The sequence below is a fragment of the Nestor notabilis genome, unplaced genomic scaffold, assembly GCF_000696875.1.
Source record: "Nestor notabilis isolate BGI_N333 unplaced genomic scaffold, ASM69687v1 scaffold3078, whole genome shotgun sequence".
Classification (NCBI taxonomy): domain Eukaryota; kingdom Metazoa; phylum Chordata; class Aves; order Psittaciformes; family Psittacidae; genus Nestor; species Nestor notabilis.
The window spans coordinates 24,048-49,706 of record NW_009941323.1 but is presented as its reverse complement, the minus strand read 5'-3'; the positions used below and the strand labels follow the sequence as shown (position 1 = coordinate 49,706).

The 25,659-nt window shown below is 36.7% G+C and overlaps 1 protein-coding gene across 1 annotated transcript in view; it reads left to right on the top strand.

The window, feature by feature from the left end:
- LOC104410588 (protocadherin Fat 1-like) overlaps positions 1-25,659 on the top strand; it is a gene marked incomplete at its 3' end in the record, with an annotated part of 62,866 nt that overhangs the window by 15,224 nt on the left and 21,983 nt on the right. Inside the window, exon 4 of the mRNA XM_010020810.1 lies at positions 18,671-18,985. Within this exon, the coding sequence (XP_010019112.1) occupies positions 18,671-18,985 (315 nt within the window). The remainder of the gene's footprint in view (positions 1-18,670; positions 18,986-25,659) is intronic.

The window sequence follows — 25,659 nt, the reverse complement described above, 5'->3', positions numbered from 1 at the left end:
GAAAAAAATGAGGAAATATTTTTGTAAAAAAGCTGTTAAACATTAAAATTGTCATTGATTAGGTGATGTTGATAGTCAGGAAAGAATATTCCTGGTGGATTTGATATGATAGGCTATGAGGAGGAGATGATCTAAGATTTAGTCAGTTTGTTTACAGAAGTTGTGACAATGATGTTTCTTGTTTAGCTACTGTCCACAGGTAAAGTCTCATTGGCACACAGGTCTTGCAGTTAAAATTCCAGTGTATTTTTATCAGTTAAAAATGAGTAAATGGGAAGACCAACCCTCTCCTGTGAGTGTCTTTCCACAGTGTTTTCTCCTTGCAAAGCACAGTAGTTCTTACCACTACTTTTGGAGAGAGAGCTGGATTAGGAGGTGCTCTATTTTTGTATAGTAGTAACTGGTTGCCACTTTTTGTACCACAAGTTCTTTTCCTAGTTAGTTTGGGTACAGACACAAGTGAAGCTTGGAACATAGACTAATTTCCCAGGTATCTAATTAGCTTTTCAGGCAAGTTTTTTTTCATGCTACACTGAATTCTGTACTGCTGCATTACATTGTACTGAAGTTAATTATTTGCCAATATAGAAGCTAACTTTCTTCACTAGCTGAGGTATAAATGTGCTAGGGTAAGAGTTTTTAAAGTTACTGTGATGTGGTTTATAAAAACCACAAAAAATCCCCCAAAACAACCAAAACCCAAACCCCTTCCTTTTAGAATGATTACTCGGTTCTATAAATTCGAAATTAGAGTTGAGTTCTTAAGCCTGTTAATTTGGAAGGTTAATTTTTTTAAAGGAGGGGCTTGTCAGCCCTTCAGTTAGCAGTTAAAGAGAACTAAAACTGATTCTAATACATATGCTGGAGATTTGAATGAAATAGCAGAGAGGAATTTTTGCTTAAAGAACTTTAGGGAGATTATTCTTGGATTCTGGCCAGTCAGTTGCCATATTGACATCTGGAACAGAATTCCAGGTCAAAACCTGGAATTCAAGCACAAACTATTAAACTCATAATTTCTTTGGAAAATAATACAAGGGCAAACATCTTCTATGTGTTTGGATATATGGTATAATTAAAGTCCTTAAAAGAATTCAAGTAATAATTTCTGAGATTGAGAGGTGTTTTTGCGTGTGTGTGCACATGAGGTTAAAATGTATGTCGAGGGTTTTTTTTTTTTGTTTTGAGAAATGTTGGGAATGTTTCTTTTTAAGAAATACTAGTTTATCTCTGCTAAATAATATTAAAAAAATACAGCAGTTCTTATTCTGGGAACAGGAAGTAGTTTAGATCAGAGATGCAGACATAGTCATTCCTTTAGCTGTCTGTGAGGAGAGTTTAGTAAAATTAATACAGCATTAAAAAAAAAAAAAGAGGGGTGACAAGTGAAGACTTACATGGTAGTTAACTACTCTGGGAAAATACTTGAATGCTGATGTATGTTCACTGTTTTTTCCAGTGGCATATTTCTTCTGTGCAGTGCTTGGTAATTCTGTCATTTTGGTATTAGATTGAGAAAGATGAGCAGCACGAGAACAACTTGAATTGATGTGACTGGGAGACAAGATCTGCCCATTTTAACTCTGGCAGTTTTGTGACTCTGCAGAAGAGTCCTTATCAAACTTCTCCAGAGCCCATCAGAAGAAAGTTTTTCTTGTGACAATAAATAACAAAACCACTTACAGTACCATGCCCAACCAAACACAATAGCCTGGTTTTTAAAGTACGTATCCCATGTTTTGATGACTTCTTTGACTTACCAGATGTTTCACTGGAAGTCAAGCATGCAATATATGGAGCAGATCTAAAATCCTAGCTTAGTTTGCAGGGTGGGAGAGACAATTGTATCTGTGGAACACTCAAGTTGAGGAGGCATATTTTTGGCTGTTGATTACAGATACTTCAAAAACTTGTTGTTTAGACTGTTTTTAAAATGGGGTGTTCTCTTATTTTCTGCTTTCTAGTTAATGGTACCTAGTGGCTTTGAGTGTGTTCAAAGTGATGTTGAAAATACGAGTCAAGTTGACACAGAAAATGATTTGTATTATTTCATCCTGGTTTTACGGCATTTTTCTTCAGTGACGTTAAAGCCAAACTTGGGCTGTTGTGCAAGAAAACTTAGTTATGTTAAAAAACAAACAAAAAAAACCAAACCAAAACGACAACGAAAAAAACCCCAACAACAAAAAAACCCAAACCCACAACTAAACAATTATGCCTAAATTGAGTAATATTTTGAGCTTAAAAACATTTGCTTAAGATTTCATGCAACTTAAATATGTTTTCCACCAATTCTTTATGGTTTTAAAAATGAGGCATTTGGCACATAGATGCTCTTTTATGAGACAGTACAAATAGCTGTAACAGCAGCTTACTAAGAATAACTGTTGTATCTTTAGACCCTCTCTTAATGTTAGGAGAAATTTAGAGAACTTTTTTTTTTTTTTTCAGGAAGTGTAGACCTAGTTCTGCATAATTTCTGTCTGTTTAAAGGAATAAAGCTAAGAGCCAGAGGTCTGCCATCAGTAGACTGAGAGCAAATCCTGAATTTGTTGCTATCCAAAAAAAACCCCAAAACAATCCAGAAAGCTTTTTCCTAGGAGATTAGTAATTAACCTCTTGGGGGTGCGTTCTTTTGCTTTATTGCTGGTACCAATAGCCTGGCTGCCTGAAACATGAATTTAGTCATATGTGTATAAGCACTTAAGTTCAGAAGAGGTTACCTGGTTAACCTGCCAGCGACCATCTGGTTTTGACTGCAGTTTGCAGCTTTGCATTACTGTACTCATGGTGTGATTTACATTCACACTAAGGTCTGGAACTGATGGATAACCTGTGGGATGATGGTGTTGCATACATGTTTCTTAAGTGCATCAAACTAAGCCTGGCATTTAGAGTTAATGTTGAGTTTCAGTTTGGCAGAGGTTAAGGAGACCTGTGTTTGGATAAGGTCCTGAGCAGCCTGGAGCTAGCTGATTACCTACATTTCTTAGGCTGGAAAGAAACTATATAATTTGCATTTGTGATGGTGCTGTTAGGTTGTTAATGTAGCTTTTAGAATGTGTCTTTGGAAGAAGCTGAATTAGTTTCAGACAAACATACTCATGTTTTGCTGTTGGCAGTGGAATCTTCCAGAGTAGTTTGAGAGTTTTCTTGGGTATCCTGCTGAGTAAAACATCACCTTAGCTGCCAAAGAGATCCCATACAAAAGCTGGGTCTCCCCTCCTTTTCTGCAGGGTTGCTCAAAGTAAGGGATTGTTTTGTTGTGAAAGGTGCTGATTGGGTTGTGACTTGGTCTGATGAAAGCAGAGCTGCCCTAGGGGCTGTGTCTCTGTAGGAGATGAACTGAGGCTGAGCCACATGCGGTCCCAAAGATTACCTTATAAACAGCAATCATTTTAGGCAGCAGAGGACATATTAAGGGCCTATTAACTTGCTTAGGCCTCTCTTTGACTTGAAAAGTACTTGGGAGCAGAGGAATAATAGAAGGCAAGGGTTGCCAAAAGCTATGGAAGGTGCATCTTGCCATATCACTGCTGGTACATCTGTTGAGTTGGGGATTTATTTCCTATTAAACATCTGCTTAGCTTTTGAAGTATATCTTAAGGTCAAAGGAGGGGAGCTTGAAATGATTGCATAATGTTTATTCTTTTCTTTGAAGATTTTAAAACTTTAATCATACAGCATTTGGATGCATTTAACAAAGGAGAAACCTAGATGAGTATCTGGCAAACTTACACAACTTACAGCATGCAGTAGTGGCAGCTGTAGAACTTGGGTTTTAAAATACTTTGGGCTTGCTGAAACTATGCTTTGCAGGTCCATTTTTTAATCTGTGTATCATTGCATCTATGCCTTGGTTACACTGGTTGTCTGAACGTGATCAAAAATGAATTTTCAACTCATGAGTCTCCATGTGGTTCAACAGAAGAAAACCTCTAGCATTCCAGTGCCATCAAAGAGTGATTTTTGGTAAAACAGGAGTGCCCAAAGAATCTAGCAACAGGACTGCAACGGATAATTTCTTTATTCAGAAACGAAGTTTCCCCAAACTCCTTGTGTTCTATCCACACTTCTAATAGCTGCTTCTATTTAATTTTAAATTATTTGTGAACAAGGATAAATCAATACATACATGGCTCTTAAAGAGAGTTGTGTAATTTTGATAGGCATTTGGGTTAAAGAGCAAACTGGTGAGCTAGTGGATATAAATTGTCTTGACCTACCAATAATGGCAGTCATTAATAGTTCTTTTGGCTCAGAGTTCTGTGTCTGTGCAGATAGTATCACTGATACCAGAACTGAATATCTGCCTAAATGACAGGGAAGGTTACACACAGAAAACTCAGTAGTTGCATTGTTTTATTGCCCAGTCTACATCTTAGAATAATCCTTACTGACAGGTATTGCTTCCAAAATCTGAATGTTTCTTAAATAAACGGGCTATATTAATTTTGCTAATGCAAAAAGCCTAAAACCACCTCTATATGCTAAAAAATGAAAATTCCCGAGTTTTGGTTTTGAAGTTGCTGATCATAGTGTGCTTATTCATATTTTTTACAGGGCTTAAGGATTAAAAGGTTATTAAGAATTTCAAAATGTAAGAAATAAAGTTACAGTATAGTCTTCTGATTTTAGTGTTACTGGTAAATGTACATGAGCATTGCAAAACTGCTCCAATCACACAGGTAAAGGAACGAAGATTTTGGTAACATAATGTGCTAAAAATGAATACAGAATGAATGAGTAATGTGCTAAACATGAATAGAGACTTCTTATATGTGTGGCCTGTAGTGCTAATTGTATTTATGCACAGAGGGAGTTTGGTAGCTCAGCTGGAAAGATTTGCAGTGCAAAGAAGCTTATAATGGAATGTATGAATGGAATTACGTATGTGATCTTTAATGCTGGTACCTTGTCCCTTCCATTCCTCCAAAGCTGTGAGGATGATATGCATAGTTCTTTCATGGGGAATGCATCTCCATTCTACAGATTTTTTTTTTTTTTTTTAATCACCCACCCACCCCTAACCTTTTCCTGCAGATTTACCATGACAGGGTATATCCTGTCTCTGTGAAAATTAGAGATTGCTGTCTAATGATAAGGGTTTAATCTGCAACGAATCAGACATGTGGAAACTTCTGTCTGTGGAATTTTCTGTTTGATCAGAGAGGAATGCCCTTGCTGTGCCCTTCCTGTAATGAAAGCAAGGTAGAGTGAATCAAAGTGATTCTAGATAAGATTGGAATGTGTGCATTGGTTATGCCTCTGTTATATTTGGTGTTGCAATTCTGGTCGTATGCATTATTTTACTGTCCAAGAGATTAACAGCATTATTTATCTCTTAAAAAGATACCTCTTTATTTCTGTTACAGTTAAAAGTGCTGGGGGTGGTCTTATTGATTAAATTCCTGAGTTACTTACTTAGGTTTGAACATGGAAAGTCTTGCTCACAAAAACAGGTATTGTCAGCAAAATATTGAATATGCTATGTTAATACCACAGGGGTTTGGTACTGTAAATAATTTTACAATATTCACTATACCTTCAGTCTTAAAAGTTTTTGGGGTTTTTTAGTGTACCATTGTGAGGAATGGCTAACAGTGTCTGTCTTTATTACACAAACAGTTAATGATTAACAAATGTCCAGATGCCTGTGCAAGGAATGTTAATTACTGTGGGGAGGGAGGGAAAGATGACTATGCCTTTGCATGAGAAGTTTGGTATCATAGTTCACTTTGAAGGTAGCTTGAATATTATAGCACCAATTTAAGCAGATTAATCAGAAATGGAAGAATGACTTATGCCTTTCTTTTTGACGTCTGGTTACATGTATGTGCTTCCATACCTGTGCTACTAGGTAGTGTTGTAATATCTTGGGTTGCCTGGGTTTGTCAAGACCCTTGTAAAGTTAACAAGTTATCTCTTCTTACTTTTAAGAAGTGCGTTCTTTTGTGTATGGACATAGAGAAAACATGGCTAAAATAAAAAAAAGTTATAAAAATCTAAGCAGTTCATAGCTGTGCTTGCAAATATATAAAAAAATAAATCTTGGAACTTGCACTTTTCAGTTGGCTTTTTGCTTGCTTAAAAGTGTTCATGCTGAACAGTGGAATTTTGTAGTGAATTTGTGAAATGACTTGGACTCCGACATACAGATAAGGTAGGGGAAGAGAGTGTGAGAAGGTTCAAAAACTGTTAGTGAAAGATGAATTATTGAGTTGTCATTGGCTCAAGTGATATGTCAGTTTTGGTGTGCATTGTTTAATAAATTGAGGGGGTGATAATTAGAGTAAAAACAAGATTACTGCAGATTATGTGGATTAAGTTTGAGTGAATATTGATCCAGCATGTGATGATAGGAAATGGAGTAAGAGATCTATGCTATGTCTGTAATTCCAGTGGTGATCAAAAAATCCTTTGGAAATTGAGTTGTTCGGTCTAGTCAAACACAAGAATGGCCAGGATTTGAGAATATGTTTTTGAGAACAGTCATGCACAGATATGGAGATTTAAGGTGGTCATCTGGTGGTTCCATCTCTAGTCACTGCAGGTTCTTTGAATTTCTTAAACAAGGAAAAAAAACTTAAGTTGTTCAGGAGTAAAATGCATTTTGTGGCTAAATGATCTACTAGTCACCTACAATGTCATAGTGTTCTTTCATTTACACTGAGTGTACAGAGTTGATCTACTTTTATCATGGCTCTCTGATGATTAAACTTCTTGTTTGGTATTCTTTTTGGTATTGTTACTAAAGGTGCAGTTGTCTTCAGTGAAAAATGTTCCTGTGGGGAATAATTAAGAGGTTCCTAATGGAAATTCCAACAGAAACTCTGTGGTATGTTGATCCAAATGCTCAAAGGTTCTACTATTAAGCAAAAAATACAGAGTGAATGATTTTATTTTTTTCTTTTCCCTCTTGTTTCAGAAGATGTGAAATAAAACCATGCAGGCAGTTATCCATTATTTATGTGAAAAAGACAGAACCCAAATCCCAACAGGCATCCAACGCACTTACAAATAAATATGCTTAACATCTAATAAGTAATTTCTAGTTTTCTAGTTGCAGAACTCCATTTTGCATGTTAAGTGTTGATTCTTCAGTATGCGTGTAAGAATTTGCTTACAAACAGGATTTCTCATCTACTTGATACAGTAATCTTAACCAAAAAAGGTTGGTGTTTTTTTAATCCCAGAGTTCTTTGTCTTCATGACACTTCTGCTGTGAAGTTTTTACTCAAACAAGTCCAGAGACATTTCTTTGCATGGCCTTTTGTTTTAATTCATATGCAGTGATGAGTAATAAACGAATTAGTATAACAAGTACTGATCAGTGTGGGATTTCCTCTGGATACATGAATAGAAATAAAGTCTGAATAAATAAATGGATACTTTGTGGGTTAATAAATTTGACTTTGTCAGAACAAGGATGAAAATGTCTTTCGATGCCACTGAATTGCAGATGCTTTAATCTCATTACGTTATTGATTTGCTTTGTTCTCCTAGCATTCACATGACCACAGGTACACTAGCTCTACGTGGAGCTTGGGAGCAACGTTTCTGTTGAGAGTAATTAAGTGCCATTGTGCATATGGCTACCTGGTGCAGTAACATGAACAGCAGTAATAGCCTGATTTCTGATTTTCCTGAACATGCTACTTGCCCTTTGATAGGTATCAGTATCTTCTCTTGCTCAGAGCTGGTCTGGGAATTGTCATTGTTAACCAGCTGTTTCTGCAACTGAAAACAGTCTGGAGACTGAAAGCTTGAAGCAAAATTGCAGCAGTCTGAAACACAAATCAGAATAAATAACATGCACATGCTAAATAACAGGTTTTTGCATGTGGGTTAGCCATGAGCAAGTGTTGCTGTGGAACACAGCTGGAACTGCTTCTTACTAAAGAGTAGGGCTGCTCTGTTGAACTTGCTGAGCCTTCAAGGTTACTTTTGTGAGAATAATAAGAGGTGGGTTGCAGTTGTTCACATTACAACCAAAAAGGAAATCTGAAAGAACTGCTCGGTATGCAGAAAAGAGTATCTTGGGACACATGCAACAATTTTCCTTACTTAAGATGGTCACTAAACTTTGAGATTTAGAGACAAAAAAGTAAGTATACTTGTTGCAGAACTGTTCAGGATATTAATAATATGCAGAGGTCTAAACAGCTAGATCCTTCTGGATCAACAAACCAGTTTCTGTGCAATTAAATGTGTTGCTCTTGTGCATAATTGGCTTCCCAAGTGTCTCATTATTTTCCTTGTAGGCTCTTCCACTGCCTAAGGGGGATCTAGGTTAATCTGTCAGTTCCAGTTAGTTTTGAAATTCCTGGGGCCATTTGCAGAGGAATTTCCCCTTCAGAGACTTCCCATTTCCCACTTAAATGATTAGAGTGGTAATATAACCACTCACATGGTCAACAGTTCCTTAGTACTAGGAAGTGTGTCAGTGAAGTTAGAGGGCCTTTGCAAGGTGAAGCCAGAGTTCTGAAGAGCATATACATGTTCACTTGTGTGTACATGTAAGAAATCCTTATAAACTTTAACCAAGAACATAGAAATTCATCCTTTGCATTTCTTATGCACATGCAAATATAGAAACTTCCTAAAAATTTATCAAATTTCCTTCTTTGTGTACATTCATAAGTAAATAAATGGTAGCCTGTAGAACCCTTCACTTGTTTCTGAACTATGTACATTTCAGCAGAAATTTTTGGTCATAAAACTGTAGAAAGAGAGCAGGATTTAAAGATAACTGTATAACAATATTAGAAAGGATTTTTGCTTAAATATAGTTTGTTCTAATTTTATGATACTGTATAATTGTATTTCTTGAGACAAAGAATCCAGTTTTGTCTTTACCTGAAGACAAAAGTCTTTCCAGAATTAAGATTAATCAGATCCTCCAAACCTTGCTTACATAACACAGTAAGAAGAGCTGCTTTTGTGGGTACTGAGAGCTCACATGCTTGGCCCAGAATCTACTGGCAGTTTCTTCTGTTTTCACTAATATTTTATAAACCTGCTGCAGTGCTGATGCAGTTGTGCGCACATGTTTTTTGAGCATGCTTTCTCTCAAATCATGAGTGACTGCGCATGCTAACAGCAAAGCTTGCTTTACTTGCTCTCTCTTCTAAGAAACATAGGTTGTATGTGGTTGTATTACAATAATTTTTCCTATTGGCATAGGAGTTAACATTTCATTTCCCTAATGTGTACTCATCAGGGGGATTTTATGTCTCTCCATATTGAGCTCTAGCAACTTGGTACTGTTCCTCTGTATAGTATTTATATTGCCTGTCTGAAAGCTTGACGTACAAGCAATCTATCTGACAGAAATAAGCTGGAGCTATTAAAATAACCGTAAATGAGGCTGACAATAGGAGCTGTCTGCCATTGTCCCAAAAGATTTTCTGAACTGGAAGTAATCAGTTGAGTTCTAAGGCAACCCCATCAGGGATCTTCTAATTGCGAAAATTCCCCCTCACCACCCTCCGGCTTCTTGAAAGCAAGTTCACAATCTTTGTGGACCTTAGCAGAGTTGTAACTTTTCGCCCAGACTACCTAGTACTGAATCATAATTTTTGGGCATACTCTTTTGTTTAGGCAATTTTAACAACATGTTTTCAGATCTTTTTTCTTTTACAAATAGTCTAAACACTGTGTTTTCCATTCACTTGACTTGGTTTGGTATAAATGTGCAGAAAACAATGTGGCTGGAAGTCAAAATGCTACTTGGTCTAAGTATTTACAGTTATTTTGCCCTGTGCTTCATTCCGTTTTACGTATTGAGGACGTGTAAAACCTGTTTTCTCAATATTTTTAAAATGTAGCCTATGCTTGGTGCAGACCTTTAACTATGCATGTCTTTGCTTCTAGGTCTTTGTGCTATCTGTAGATGCTTAAATGGTTGCTGGTTTTAACTGTTGAATATTCTGTATTTCTTCAAATCTCTCTGCATCTACCTTGTTTATAAGGTCTGTATAGCATAGATCAGTAGTGACCTTTCTTTCCCTCTGCCTGAACACAATTCAAATTACTGCTGTCCGTTCACAGCAGTGATGCAAAAACTCTTCTGTGTTTTAAGTTTTATGTCCAGGTTTGGGTTTAAGCATGTGCTGGGGCTCTCTGGATGCCAAATTTTTTGCTCCAGAAAGAGTTTTTTAGTATAAACGCATTGGTAACTTCTATGCATTTAGAAAAGTCTGCCAGATTTCAGTAGATGCAGATAGTGTCATTGTTTCATGAGCTACTCTCTCAGTTGTTCCACTATGGTGATATGCAAAAATTGCGTAATTTCAAATACAGTAGGTTATTTAATGAAATTTGGGAGTTCTTGGAAACTTGTGCTGATACGAGATTTACCAAAGTTACTGGTACAAAACTGGATTTGGCTATGTATTTTATTACATCTAACCAGTTCAGTGAAGTTACATTTTAGATGTAAACAAGGTCATTTTGTTATGATTGTTATGATTTGTTCAGTTTGGTTTTATTCTTATTCCACACCCTCCCTACCCCCCCCAGTTAAAATCTCAAATGTGTTCTGATGACTTTTGTTCGTATGCTCTGTTAAGGGTTCTTTGTGCTCTAGAGACTACGTATGCTCTGCAGTGATATTTTTCTCCTTCCACCTCTGAGAACTTGTGATAACTAGTGCCTGGAAAGAGAGCAAACAGTAGGGAACTTGACATACTTGAAAGTCTTGCAGCTGCACATGGAAATGGCGTCTAGCAGTGAAAGAACTTGTTCAAATTCACTACAGTTCCATCAGCTTGCTGATACTGCTAGTGATAAGTTACCTGAAACTTTCTAAGCCTTCATTTATTAGCGAATGAGCAATTTGTCCTTGAAACAGCAACAAGAGTTGCTTTCTATTTAACAATCCTGTTTAAGCATGATTTCTCAGCTGGTAGTGCGCAAGACACAACTGGAAATGTATACAGCTTTCTATTTAAAAGAGCTATAAATAAAAGTTCATTCAATATTACGGGAATCTGTCTTTTTAAATGCTGACAAAGGACTTGTAATTCAAATATGTTACTTTTGAGTTATTTTCAGTGTGTTTTTCCTAGCTTCTCGTGAGAGAAATTTTTCTGAGCATCCTCCAAAGCAGAAATTGTAAACTTTTAAGTTTGTCATTGCCTTCAGTACTCATGAAGATGTTAGATGCATGAAAAAGTGGATCAAGATCACTATAGAGAAACTTACTGAATATTTAAAGAAATAAATATATAGACTGTAAATATGTGACAAGCTGTAACTATTAGAAACAGTGTTTATAGTCCTGACAGATGTTAGATGATATTCTCTAAAGACTTTTGGGTGAATGTGAAAATCTTTATAGCCTACAAACATAATTATGTTGCAGAATTTTCAAGGATGGTTGTGGTTTTCTGGGGTGTGGCTTTGGTTTTATTTGATATTTTGTCTGGTGTTTTTAAACATTGAAATACAGTTAACTGGGATGCATGTAAAAGGTAAAGCCACCAATTATTTTAAAAAGCAATCAGAATGTGTTTATTTAAGATTCAGCTTAAATGCAGCAAAACGGAAGAATTGAGTGGTTGAAAAGAAACAAACTATTTCAAGCTAGATTTAATTTTTAGTTATGCATATTCGTATTCCTGAGACATGTTTGCAAACAAGCAATCTGAATTCTTCACGAGTTACACAAAACGCAATATCGATGGTTTGTTGCTAGGTTACAATCTTTGTAGCTGTGCCTAATTAATGAGAGAGAAGGAGAGAGAAGAACGGTGAATGCCTCTTGTTCATGTGTGATTCAGAGACAAGCAATAGTTGGCTAAAACTTTCTGCTCTCCTTCAGGGCTGCAACCAAGAATTATTTACATACTGAAATAGTACAGTTTAGGCTGTGTGAATCTTAGATGCAAGAAGTCTGACATGTGAGTAGCTTGCATTGTCAGTGATAAGCTTTAAATTTTTATAGAGTTGAAGAGCAAATGATATTTCTCTGTGTGACTGTTGTACTTTGTTCCATACAGGCATAAACAGGTAATGCTTCCTGTTCAAAGTGTGCACGTTGATACAAGTAAGGAAAACTAGCACTTTTCCAGTTCAGCTTATAAAAAATACTACTTCTCTTAAAGAAGAGATTGTATATACTTTTTAAGAGTTCACACTGCCTGTTGCAGGTCTTTAGTATTTCAGGAGTTAGAGTGCAGTGCCTTTCTTGGCATTCTGCCATGTTCGTAGAGTGAACAAGCTGACATTTCACTTCTGTAGAAGGAATCTCATTCCATTCCTTCTTTAGAAGGAGTTTGTTTCAGGGAGTTCACAGGATGGAGATTTTGGAATTTTCAACTGACGTTTTAAATGCTGAGTAGTTTCTTGTCTTTGTGGCAGGACATACTTGAAATCTTCAGTGCTTAAGGATAGTTGGTTTGTGTAGAAGAAAAGCTGATGTGATATTGTACTGCCTTTGTTTTGGCTTTACTAAGTGCTTATTACGTGAGTGATCACAGTATATCTCGCGGTTAGCAGTGGATGCAATTTTAGCATTGTAGGCTTAAGGCTTAGGTGTCCCTTACACACTGGTGTTTGATGGAGGCCTGAGTTACATAGCACAGCAGCCTCAGAAAAAGAATGAATTTTATCTTGGGAGTTCAGGACGTTACATGTTTCAAAATCTTTACCTTATAGAACTCTTTATAGCGTGTAGGATTGTGGCTGTACTTGGCTGCTGCTTCAAGTCATTTTGCAATGTCAGACTACATTGATGCCCAGAGTTATCAGAAAAGTTAAGAACAAGTTAACAGAAATACAGATAAATTGGCTAGAGGATTTTTTTTTTAAAACCTCTAAAAGTGGGAAGAAAAGAATCTGAAAACTGACTGTTCTGAATTACTTAACATTAGCAGTCAAAATGCAATAGTATTTAGTAAGATTTTGCTTAAAAAAACCCATGAAGCACTAATCAATGAGGCTGGTGTGATTCTTTCTTTAAAACAACTAAGCAAAGTTCCACAAAATGTAAAGCAGAGATTTGGCCAGAAAAGCTATAAACTTCTGGGAGTTGGGGTATTTCAACCCTTGTCCACATAAAAAGCTAATTTCATTAATACTAATAACTTTCTAGAAAATATATGCAGCTTATCAAGAGGTAGCAGAGTTTCAAACAGTAAATGGCAGTATTTCCCCCAGTTTTATTTTTCACTCAAAATATTGTGCAGACTTTAGTGGTAGGTTACACTGCAATGACATAATGTTCTTCTAGAAGTCAAGACAAAGTTGCAGACTGTGTTGGTGTGTTGACAGACTAGTGCCATGAGGGACAGCATGCCTCTTTGTAAGAGGCTTAATCTGCTCACTTTTAAAACTTTGATTTGGATCATTTGTTTGATCACATTTGATCAGAACCTTTGTTCATTACATTGTTAAAATACTGCCTTTGTGGTGTTTTGTTTTGTTTGTTTGGGTTTTTCTTCCCCACAGAGATAGCTTTTAAAGCTGCTGAAGAAGCTTTTTTATTTGCCCAGTTTATTAGAATTTATAATTAAGTTTGTAATCAGATTTCAAGTACCATGTTCCAGGCCAGGGATTTCTCTTAGTTTGTTTCAGATGTCACTCTCAGGGCAAATTCTGCTACACTGCATTTTCATGCTTTGCTGAGAAATGATTGCAAGTTTTGATTTCCATTACAGAATCATTATTATTGTTAATTAGAGTTCTCATGGATAAGCACACTTAAGGAGGATCATCCTTGGGAATTGGGAGTATTATAGTTTGAGAATTTGTTAATCAGAATTGGCATATGTAAGACAGATTTGAAGTGGATTTATATGTTTGTTTTGTTTGGGTGTAGTGACTTGGCTTGTGGGATTTAAATTGGAAGTAGTGTTGGTTCTTGTCAAGAGTTAACATTCTGATTTTTCCTCAGTTGCTGTATTCATAAACCAGCTTGTTCCTCCATATTGAATTCTGTCCAAATTCTGTTCTATAGTATTCACTTAGGACTTTTGCCACCTTTTAATGAAATCTGTAGAAAAGTCCTATTGCATCAAGTGAGAACAATATCTAGTCTAAAATTTCAGACATATGAATATTGTAAAATCAACTCTGATGTCCTCTTGCAGATGACTGAGAAGCATTTCATCAGAGTTCTTTTGTTCTCCCCTCTGGTGGTTAGTGACTGAATATGATTTTATTTTTTTTATCTTGATCATCTGAAAGGCTTCAAGATTGCATATCTACCCAAGTGAAAAATGTTTTAGGAATCCTCACTTCACCATATTTTTTGAACAATAATATTTCAAGTCTTTAGTATTACCATACATGCTGAAGATTCTTTAGTGGTGTTCTGTGGAAGATTTCTCTACTTGTCTTGCTACATAAAAAGCAAATGGCTTGTAAAAGTTAAAATCGCCAAATTGCCTCAACATAGAGAATGGATGGGAAATTCACTGATTAAAGATTTTTCTGTGAATGGGAGAAGAGTTAGAGCAGAGATGAAGCTTTTACAGCATTGAAGATAGAAGCACTTAAGCTGTACTCCCGAAATATGCTTTGCACCACTTAACAAACAAACAAACAAACAAAAAAAAAAAAAAAAGAAAATACTTTCTAGGAGCAAAAATACGTTGTTGAAATTGATGATACTAATTAACATCTTGCTGTTGCTTAACGGATCTAGCTGATTGCGAGATTAAAACAAATTAACTCTTACTTAGATTGTTTTATTACTTCTCTATATATGACTTTCCATCATGTTTACTCTCTGCCATCTTGATGCAGGTGCTGGCTTTTAGATGGTATACAGTATTATGCTGCCCTGATATGTAATATAGGCCACTATAGGCAACGTCTGCAAAAGCAGATAGTTAGCGCACCAACCAATGATACTTTAAGGACTGGTTCTAGAGCTGTGATTTGGTAGAACTATTGTTATCTGATTATTGTTACTGTTTGTAACGTTAAAAGGGGAAAAAAACCAAAGTACTCCGAGTAGTTGTGTGTTTTTAGTGTTGATTGTGTTTTGTGACGTAAGTTCTGATGCAGAAACAGAAGAAAATCAGGTTTTGGTAGTCAGAGCTTCCCCCACCCCAGGCATGTTTATTGGATGAGTATCTGTTGCATTTTATTGCTGGGTGGAAACAAGAAGAAAGCTGAGTCATATTAATAGACCAGTCGGCCCTTCCCTTGTGGTGTCTGCAGCTTTGAGTGATGAAGGAGAAGTAGGTGTGGTGGCCTCTCCTCTATCCCCCTCAATGTGTAAGGTGTGAAGGGAAGTTTTGCTTGCTATCTTCTTGCCCCCTTTTGCATGGCTTTAATACTGGAGGAATGTGATTTTGAGTCTTCATTTTTAATACTGTTGAAGTAACCCACCTGTATGTGATGCCTGTCTCTAGTAAGTTTTTAATTTGCATACATACCTGTTTATTCCGTCTATTTTAAACTCTTAAGTGGGGTACATGGAGGTTCTTTTAAGTACCCTTTATGGCTCTAGGAAATGTTCATGCAGGATTAAATAGTTGGGTAGATGTTTTTAGATATCTGATCAGAAAGTAATTTTCCTAGATGCTCTCTATTTCAGTTTGAAATTTTATAAACAGCACATACAGAAAAAATGTTCACCCAATACTTCAGGATCTGTTGGGTGAGAAGCACACGAAAAATAGAAAAGTAATTTTAGTGAATGAGATTTCATGTTACTTTTGAGCATACACTTAAAGTGTTTAGAAAATTGGAGACAATCTGAAAACCAGAGCTTTGTTACATGATATGTTCAGTGGTCAGATGATCAGATTACAAACCTTCCATTGAACATTTCTGCAAAAGTCAGGGTAAAATATACAGAAATAATATTATATATGCAAATATAATTTGAAATTAAAAATTAACTAAAAAAAATGAAGTTGTCTGTGTGGTATTGTACTGTTAGTTTACTATCCCTATAATCTTTTTGCATATTTTTTTGAGATACCATTACTGTTGTTTGTATGGCACTTCTTGCCCCCTTTGTCCCGTGTGAAGTGCGTGAGAACAGGCATTTGAGAACTTACCGTTCACTAAAGCAAAATAGGTTCAGTTGTCTTTTAACTTCAAGTAGGCTTTGATAACTAAGGTGGTAGAATTTATAGGTGCCAGGTGAGCAGATTGCAGAAGGAGAGCTCCATTACCACAAAAAATGTTTTTGGGTTTTTTTTTTTTATGTTTGTTTAAAATCGGGCAATGCTATCTTAAAATTAATTTGCCGCTTCTGATGTACCTCCTGTTAGGAAAGCAGGACAGGTGTAAAATGATAACAGCTACTCAGTTTATCACCTAAACCTGCCTGCCCTGTGCTGCACGAATCACAAGCAGCAGGGCAGCATTGCTGGAAGCCTTGCTAAAAGGGAATTGATACAGTCAAGTCTTGTGTTAAGTAGAACATGAAGGTTTTACAAGATTTTCCGAGGCAAACATGTAGTCTACTCCGACTTAAGATGAAGTGCTTGCATGCATATCCATCATTTAGGTTTACAAGTGAGGCCGCAGTAATTTAAAAAACAAAAAAAAAATTACTCCCAAGCAAGTCTTCTGGCTGAAATAGAGAGGTATAAAAGGTGTAATGTAAATGAGTTACAAAAATAGAATCTGGGTGACTGACTGCTGGAAGCTGCATGTTAATTTTTTAAAAAGAGCAAATTTATGTACATCAGCAATCCAAAACTCTGCCGGTAACCGCAGCGCAAATCCAGTGACTGCATAGGTTTTGGGTTTTTTTTTGATAAAAATACTGCCGTCAAACAAAATGTAACTGCTGAGGTGAAAAGACTGAAAATGTAAAATGCCAATATCCTTAAAATTAACACCTTGGCTTAGTTTTTGATGTTGTTCCTCAGGGGAGGGTGAGGTGTGGGGGGAGAGGAAATTATAAAGCCACCAGTTCGCTTTCAGGAAAACTTCATAGACTGTATGTAATGCGTATATATTTTCAAATTGCAGTGCCCCCCCTTTTATCCCAGTTCTGAAGCATTTGACACTATATAAAACTAATTTCTACACTGACATCTGGTGGTGGTTCTGGAGTGCTGTGTTGCTTGAAATGCTATATATGGATATTTTGCAGGTCTAAGCATTAGATGCAGACCCTTCAGCCCTTCTGCAGTGATGATCTTCTTAAAATTTCAAATTACCATTTTTAGACCTTTATGTAGCTTCTCAAAAGGCAAAGAAAGTAATGAATAAATGAGTAATTCCTCAATATTAATCTCATTTTGCTGAGCTGGTATAATTAAAAAAAGTGTCTGGACTGTGTGAAGGAAATGACGCTTAGAGTTACTTCCTTTCCTGAAGAACTCCTGTAAAAACACACAGTGGCGTGATTTTTATCATGGTCCTATTTTACTGATGGTGTGTGTATGTGTGTGTATATATATACATATATATATATGTGTGTGTGTGTGTGTTGTGTGGTATGAGCTCAGGAGAAGGGTCACATGACACATAGTCACATTGGGTGTCTCTGTCCAGAGTCCAGAACCATCTGTCATGGTGATAGTTTGACTCATCTCGGCTTCAGTCCCAATTAGGCCTGGTGTGTATGAGTATAACAAACAATAAGATCCATGACAAAGCTTTTCAAGATTTCCACAGAAATGATTGCAAGGGCTTGCTGTGTCCCTCACCCTGACAAGTCTCAGGTTCATTTGAAGTTCTATTTACAAAATATCTCAAATCAGACAGCCTGTAAGAGCAGCTGGATCACGAAAAGGAAAGTGCAGTTTTATTGTGCCATAGCTCTGTGAATTCATTTAATATTCATCCCCCATCCTGTGCACTATGTTGCATACCCTTTTGACACATGCATATTATAATGGTACCATAGAGTAAGCTGCATATAAAAATAGATCTGTATTTCCTTCACAGTGGATAAAAACTCGAGTTCCTCATTCTTTATTTAGTTCTGGCTCAGACAAGCTCCTGTAGCCTTAGCAGATGGATTTTTATGAAGTTTATGAGTTGTCGCTGTTCCTTAAATGGTAATTCATTTTATGTGTGTAAAATTGAGCTAAGCCCTGCTTTCCATTGCTAGAGTAATGGCAGCCATTGGGTAGTCCTAATGCTACAAAGTTTAGCCTCAGGTACAGCTTTTGGTTTTTTTTTTTCGTGAAATTTCTGTGTGAACCCAAATTAGCCCATTAAGAAAATCCAGTTAAATAATTAATCTGGGCACATAGATAAGGATGGTTTGCATTGAAGTAACTGCTTATTAATATAAATGGTAAACAGTTCAAGAGTTTGGCATCTAAATTAGGTAGTTTAATGTAGTAGGAAATTCAGTATAATCAGTGATGAGTAAAGAGGGTCATTCAAGTCCCAAAAGACTGTGAATTACTCATTATATTTAATCTTATAGGCAAAATAGCTTTTATAAATAGTGCTAATTTTTCTGATAAATCTCAATGGACGTTGGAAAGGAATTTAAATATCTATTGTTTTAATATCTGTAATGCATAATTGCTGAAAACTTGTAGTAATTCTATTTTCTTGTGGCTTCAGGTTGGCCTCAATATGTTGTCTGTATATTAACAAAGACTGTAGGATCAATGTCAGTTATTTGGAACTTGTATTCATTTTTTTAAATTAAACTTTTTGCTTGCTGTATTTTTACACACTTCTGCATATTTATTTCATGTTTTTTATTTATCTTTCTTCCTATCAACAGGTATTATTGAGACTGCAGATCGCCTGGATCGTGAGACTACTTCGCATTACTGGTTGACTGTTTATGCAACAGACCATGGTGTTGTGCCTTTATCATCTTTCATTGAAATCTACGTAGAAGTTGGGGATGTTAATGATAATGCTCCTCAGACCACAGAACCAGTTTATTACCCAGCGGTCATGGAAAACTCACCTAAAGATGTATCAGTCATTCAGATTGAAGCATTTGATCCAGATTCTAGCTCAAGTGAAAAGTTAACCTACAAGATTACAAGTGGAAATCCACAGGGTTTCTTTTCAGTAAACCCCAAAACTGGTAAGTGCAATACAGTGATTTATTTTACATATGAATGAATCAACATATTTGCATAAATACATGAACAAAGCAAAATCAAGATCTTTGGTTTAACATTGTTACCATGCTTTCACAGTAGTTAGTTAACCTGGTATCTTGGTCTGTGTCAATATTAGTAAGTTACATAAACAAGTAGGAGAGGATTTGAGAGTGAAGGAGTTGGTTCAAAGTACTTGATATCCAGATCATGCACATTTTGGGAAGGTTTACTTCAGAGTAGCTCCCCTCTATACTGGCCAATACCCATTTGCTTTTGTAGTGCAGCAAAAATACATATTTTAGCTTAGTTTCAGTCCAGCTGCTTTTAGCAGTCTTAGTCTTCCAGTTTTCACATGTAAGTTTTTTTGTAAGGCTAGTTTTTTTCCAGGTAGCTAATCTAAGCAATACAGGCCGTTTATTAACTATAAACTCACTTGTCCCACAGTCATAAGGGACCATCTTTGACAGTAACTATTGCTGTTGTAAGAAATAGAAAATCTGGGAGATAATTTGCAGGTGTGTTTGTTATGTAATGAAAAGAAAGTCTGAGTTCAGAGGTTGTTTGGAAAGCTTCAGAAAAAACATTTAACAGAGAAGTACAAATACAAGAAAAAAAAACCTTTTAATAACTGTGATTTACAAATACTGAAATGTGTGTAGGGCAGAGACAGAGGAAACAATCCATATTAACTGAAGCTACACAGCGATGTTAAAAACAATGTAAAGGTTGGCTACCATCCCTTGCTTCTGAACGAGCATGGATGTACAGTACACATGGTGGATGTTTTTATCCTCAGACCTTTCATAACAGTAAAGAAGGATTTGGTTTTAATTAAATAATATTTTGCTGGGTTGGGCACAGCTTAGCTTTTCATATGTTACATCTAGGAACTATTTCACATTACAAATTAGAGGAGAATCTTCCGATTCACTCAGCCAGAAATTTCTTCTCAGAATCCAGAGATTTTTAGACTAGAAGTGTAAAGTGACTTTAATCTGTAACAAACCCAGTAATTAGAAGGGAGCAATAGAAGCCTAATTCGTTTAGCTCTTGCTTATTCATGGGGGGAATTTCAGGAGATTTAAAGGAGCAAAAGTTGGGTGAAAAATGTTTTGAAGGCTGGGTTGACATTATGGCCTTCATTCTGTTTCATAGTTGTTTCAGCTCAGGGTATGGAAGACTTGAGTGTTGCAACAGCTTTAACTGCTGTGTCAGCAAAGTTGGAGTGCAAACACAGGTTTGTTATTTGGATTATTTCTGACAATAAATTCTTTGTCAGCATGTGCTGCGTCTGCTTGTGAAGATACTGCCAAGAGGGACATACGAAATCGCTATAACAGCAGTAGATCTTTAGCATAGTTAAAGCCTGTATCTAAATACTATATTTACAGAAGCATTGCTTTTAGAACAAAGGCAACCTAAGTAGTAAGATAAGAAATACTCAACCACAGAGTCTTCTAAAGTCAATGCAGAAAACGTGTGTGTGTGTGCTTTATTTCTGTCTTTCTCTGCTTAACATGATGCAAGAGGAAAAATTTTCTATTCTTACTTCCTCACTCTTTGTTTTTGAAAAGTAGTTTCCCTTTTACTTCCATATTGTCATCTCTATCAGTGATAGTCATAAAAATGGGAGTAAAATTGCCTGTGAGTTAGGTAGAATAGAGTGACTGCAGTGCTCAAATTGCAAGTGAACATAAATTCTGCCTATGTTCATGTAGTCTTTACTGTATAATTGACCATCTGGTTTTGGTTGCTGTTTCCTTATTTTTTTCTGTAGCTCACTTTCACTTGCTCTTTCTCCCAGTCCTTTCCTACTCCTCTCTACCTTCTGTATCATTATGCAGCATTTTCCAAACTTTGCTTGAAAAAGGACACTAGCATGCGTCCCTTATGTAAGTTTTAAGATGGATAAACATCTTTATTTCTATTTAATGGATAGAAAAATCAGGGCAGCAGGAGACTGTGACCTGTCTTTGGAGCTTTTAGTTTTCCACATCAATAGCTTACTGACGATCTAATTTATGTTAGAAAGGGAACTTGAGAGAGCTCAACACACTAGATGAAGTGATAAGGAACACTTAATATAAAGCTAATAAAGATTTTCTGTCAAGAGAGTTTCTTAGCTGCCTTTGTTGAAGCATGCATACTGAAGCAGTGTGGTCTGGAGTCCTTCTCAGCTCTGTGCTAAAGGAGAAGGGGGAAAAAAAAGTCAAAATACAAGCACTGGGAAGAAAATAATGTCCCTTTTGATTTACATTCAACAGAAATTATTTTTGTTAATACAGTTAAAATCACTAGAATAGGTAAATTCATTGGTGTCTATTGCTGTTAAAATTATAGTGCTAGATAAACATAATAAAGAGGAAGAGAAGAGATGTGAGCAAAGATGGGAGACCTCTTTGGTGGGTTTCTGCTGTGTTCCCAGAGTGCATTCAAATAAGTTGAATGGGTATTAAATAGTTAGCTTATGTATACTGTCTTTCTGTTAACTGGGACACTGGATTTCATGTGATCTAATGGGCTGTCTTGTTTTTCCTGTACATATTCAGTTTGAAAGTGATAGTCTGCGGTAGGCACTAACATGGTGATCAAGATGAGTTTTGACTGAGGTTATCAGGTTAGTAACCTCCCAAGTCTCTCTTCTGCCTATTAGAAATCAAATGTGTTTAACCTGAACAAATCCTATCTTCAGCAAAAGCTCTTTTGCTAGGATTGGGATGTTAAGAATTTGAAAAATCACTTTAAAAGACACTAGTTACTGTTGCAGTTGAAACACAGTGTATTTTATCACCCTCAATTAATTAAAAGGGGTCTCAGCTGAAGAATGCATTTGACTAGAATTAGTGAGATCAAATCCCATCTTATTTGCTTATGCAGGTATGTTACCCTTGTTATTCCTTGTGAGACACTGTAAGGTATTTGACAAAGGAAGAGAGAACTTCACAGGGCCCCTGGTTTCCCTTAAAGCCAAAAGTGGAGGTGGGGCTGGAATATGAATCAAGTCTTTAACTGTATCCCATTGTAACATCGAAAGTGACAGAATAAGAGTTAGGCATGTGTTATGTTGGTTACTTTGGGCTGCTCTGCAGCCCCAAAGGCAAATTAAGGACAGTAAAGGCATTCAGTACAGTCAAGGCAAGGCTAGTGTTGGGATTCTTAAAATACGTGGTGAGTGTTAAAAATGTGGTTTAGCTGACAATAGAATCACAGGATCAGCTAGGTTGGAAAAGACCTTTAAGATCATCATGTCCAACCGTTACCCCAGCACTGCCAAGACCACCACTAAACCGTGTCACTGAGGGACTCATCTACACGGTATCTGAACACTTGAAGGGATGGTGATTCCACCTCTTCCCTGGGCAGCCTGTTCCAATGCCTGATCACCCTCTTTGTGAAGAAATTTTTCCTATTATCCAATCTTAACCTCCCCTGGTGCAGCTTTTGAGGCTGTTACCTCTTGTCCTATTGCTTGTTACTTGGGAGAAGAGACCAACCCCACCTCACTACAGTCTCCTTTCAGGTAGTTGTAGAGAGTGATAAGGTCCCCCCTGAGCTTTCTTCTCTCCAGACAGAACAACCCCAGTCCCCTCAAGCTGTTCCTCGTGAGACTGTTCTCCAGACCCTTCATCAGCTTCATTGCACTTTTCTGGACCTGCTCCAGCACCTCAATGTCTCTTGTAGTGAGGGGCCCAGAACTGAACACAGCATTCAAGGTGTGGCCTCACAAGTGCAGAGTACAGGGGGATGGTCACTGCCCTGGCCCTGCCGGCTACGCTATTGCTCACAGAGGCCAGGATGCTACTGGCCTTCTTGGCCACCTGGGCACAAGCTGGCTCATGTTCAGTGGCTGTCAGTCGGCACCCCAAGGTCCTTTTCCGATAAGCAGCTTTTCAGCCACTCTCCCCCAAGCCAGACAGAATGTTATTGTCTTCTCTACAGGTCAATGGACCATCTTTTTCTGAGTCTTTATAGAATTTAACACTATGGTATTGTGGTCCATGGCTAGAACTGCGCGTATAATACTAATACAGATTATAAATAGCAATAATCTAAATGTAACCTATGTCAAGTAAAACATTGCTTTCTGTTCTCTGAAGTAGCTGTTTCATTTCTAGAATTTTATAGGCTCCAGGCTAAGATGTCTGTGTCTGTGCAATAATCCTGAATATTTAGATGGTGAAGCTGACAGGCATGGACCTATGTAGGATATAGTTCATCTTTCACAGAAAGAAGTGATTTCTTTTCATGACAAGAACTATTGATCAACTGATCTGTTTCTTACAAATGTTACTAGCTGAAATAGTATCTATGTGCTTTGGTTTCTGACTGTGCCCTTCAGTAAATATTCATCAGCACTTGAAAATATCCTTCTTATTTGAAGAAATTATAAAATAACTTAGTTAAAGAAACATTGCTAAGTTTTCTTTGCATACAGAAATGCTGTTTCACTTTTTGGAGCAGGATATATAACAGTACTTCACGGGCGGGACATTTTTGTAAACTTTCTGGATCTACCTGGCCTTTCATTAAAGCAAATGAAATATAATTTCCGTTAGTTTTGGAGTTTCCATGAATGAAAAAAAAGCTACTGTATACATAAGCTGGCCAGGTAGAATAAAAATAGTTGTCATGATATTATTTGCAGGGAAGAATTAAAGCAAAGATTAATTGCATGACTTTCATGGTCAACTTAAACACAACTGTAGACCAGTATGTAAATTAACGTTAACTACTTCATATCTGCTTAACTTCTTGCAACATAGCGGTTATTTAAATACAGAAGTAATTGACAAAATGGTAGAGTTGCAAGGCTTCTTAGTTTAGTTGGAAGGAGTTGGAGTTGGCAGGATTTCATAGCTATTCAGAACACATGTCCTAGGACTCTATGGTTAATCTCACTACTTAACCCCCCACAGCTCTTGTTCTGAGGATCAGAAATGATTTGTAAAGCTAAGGATTTTATAGCAGTAAACAAGTTCTGGGTTTGTGCTTTGGAACTCCCAATGTGCAATTTCTTTTTCTGGTATGTATAATAGAAAGCTTAGTAATATTTCACTATTTCTTGTGGGTGTGGTTTATTTGCTTGTGAATTATTCAGGTATTTTAGTTTTACAATTACCTTTTAACAAGGTCAAAGACTTCGGAAATTATCCAAAGACAGGAGAGTGGGACATGGATTAAGTATGTGCTTTTTGTTGTGTCCAGTAAGAATTGTGAAGGGTAGCTAACTCCTCAACTAAAAATCTATACTTACAATTCCCCAGAGTGCTATAGTCAACAAAAATCTTTTTCTTTCAGTTTCCTATGTTTTGTAGTTTTCTTCTATTTTTAGTCTTTAAATTGTGGGATTCCTGACTTCATGTGAAATGGGAAGAATGGTATTCATCTTTAACTGACCAACAATAATGGCTCAACAATTCAAATATAAAACATGGAAATTTAAGAGCTGAGGATAGCAACCTTAGTTGCTGCAGAGCTAGAGCCGTTAGACTGAACTCTCCTTAAACAAAAGGAGCTCATTGAATTCCGCTAGGGTCTGTATCAGTTTCCATATGGATGAAATAGTTTTGCCACACCACATTTTTAAAATACAGCTTCTACTCAATGGTGCAGGCTTTGTATCATTAATATATCAAATTGCTGAGTTATGATGCCTGAAAGAAGTGTATACTACTTGTAAGTGGCAGTATGCACATTAGAACATCAAAACCTGCATTTGCATAGCGAACGGAGTTCCAGTTCTCCTTAGTATTACTGAGCAAGAAATTGGAATCCTAACTAATAAGCTATGCATACAGGGTGAGGGAAGACTCGTGTACTTTTTTTTTGGACTACCTTGCCGTGTGTTTAGGCAAGAAATAATTTCTGATCTTTTTGCAAAATTGGTATGTTTGTTTCCACTCCCTTAGGACTTCTGGTACATTTATTGTACCGACCAGATTTGGCTTGGGGAAAGAATTTGGGTTGGGTAGCAAATAACACTTCCCCCAGAAGCCATGCCTTACTTCAGAAATTTAAGACAATAATAACAAATGAAGCAGGGGGTTACTTAAGGTTGCTACATATAACAATTTTGGGTCAGCTTTGTAGACATGCTGATTGCAAAAATATAGCTTTCTCTGCTTTTAATGGAACTTGATATGAAAATACTTCCAAAACCTAGGCTTGGGTTCATAACCAGGACAGAAGAATGACAGAATTAATTTTGAGTGTTGATTTCCCCATACTTCAGTTTTGCAGGTATTAAATAGAGGTAATTGCTTGACCTAATTGCTTGGAATTGTTCTGAAGATACATTCATTCATATTTATGAAGCACTTGGGTATTATCATGAGAATGCCATGGACATTCCCTTGAGGAATCTAGTAATCGTCTGGTGTAGGAGTTAGGCCTTATATAAATGCCTTTCTTACATAGGGGATTCCAGCAGGAACACTGAGTAATTACACGTTTCGGAACATACTATATCTAGTGCTTCCAGTGAGGCCTGACTCTGTGCATCTTGATGCACACATGCAAAACAGTCACAATGATTTAGCAGTCTTGACTCTGGAATTTTTTAGTTCGAGTGATGATCTGAAAATGTGTTTGTCTAGGATTTTAATATCACCTGACATACTTTTGCTCTTATGTTTTTGGTTTGACCCCCCCCCAC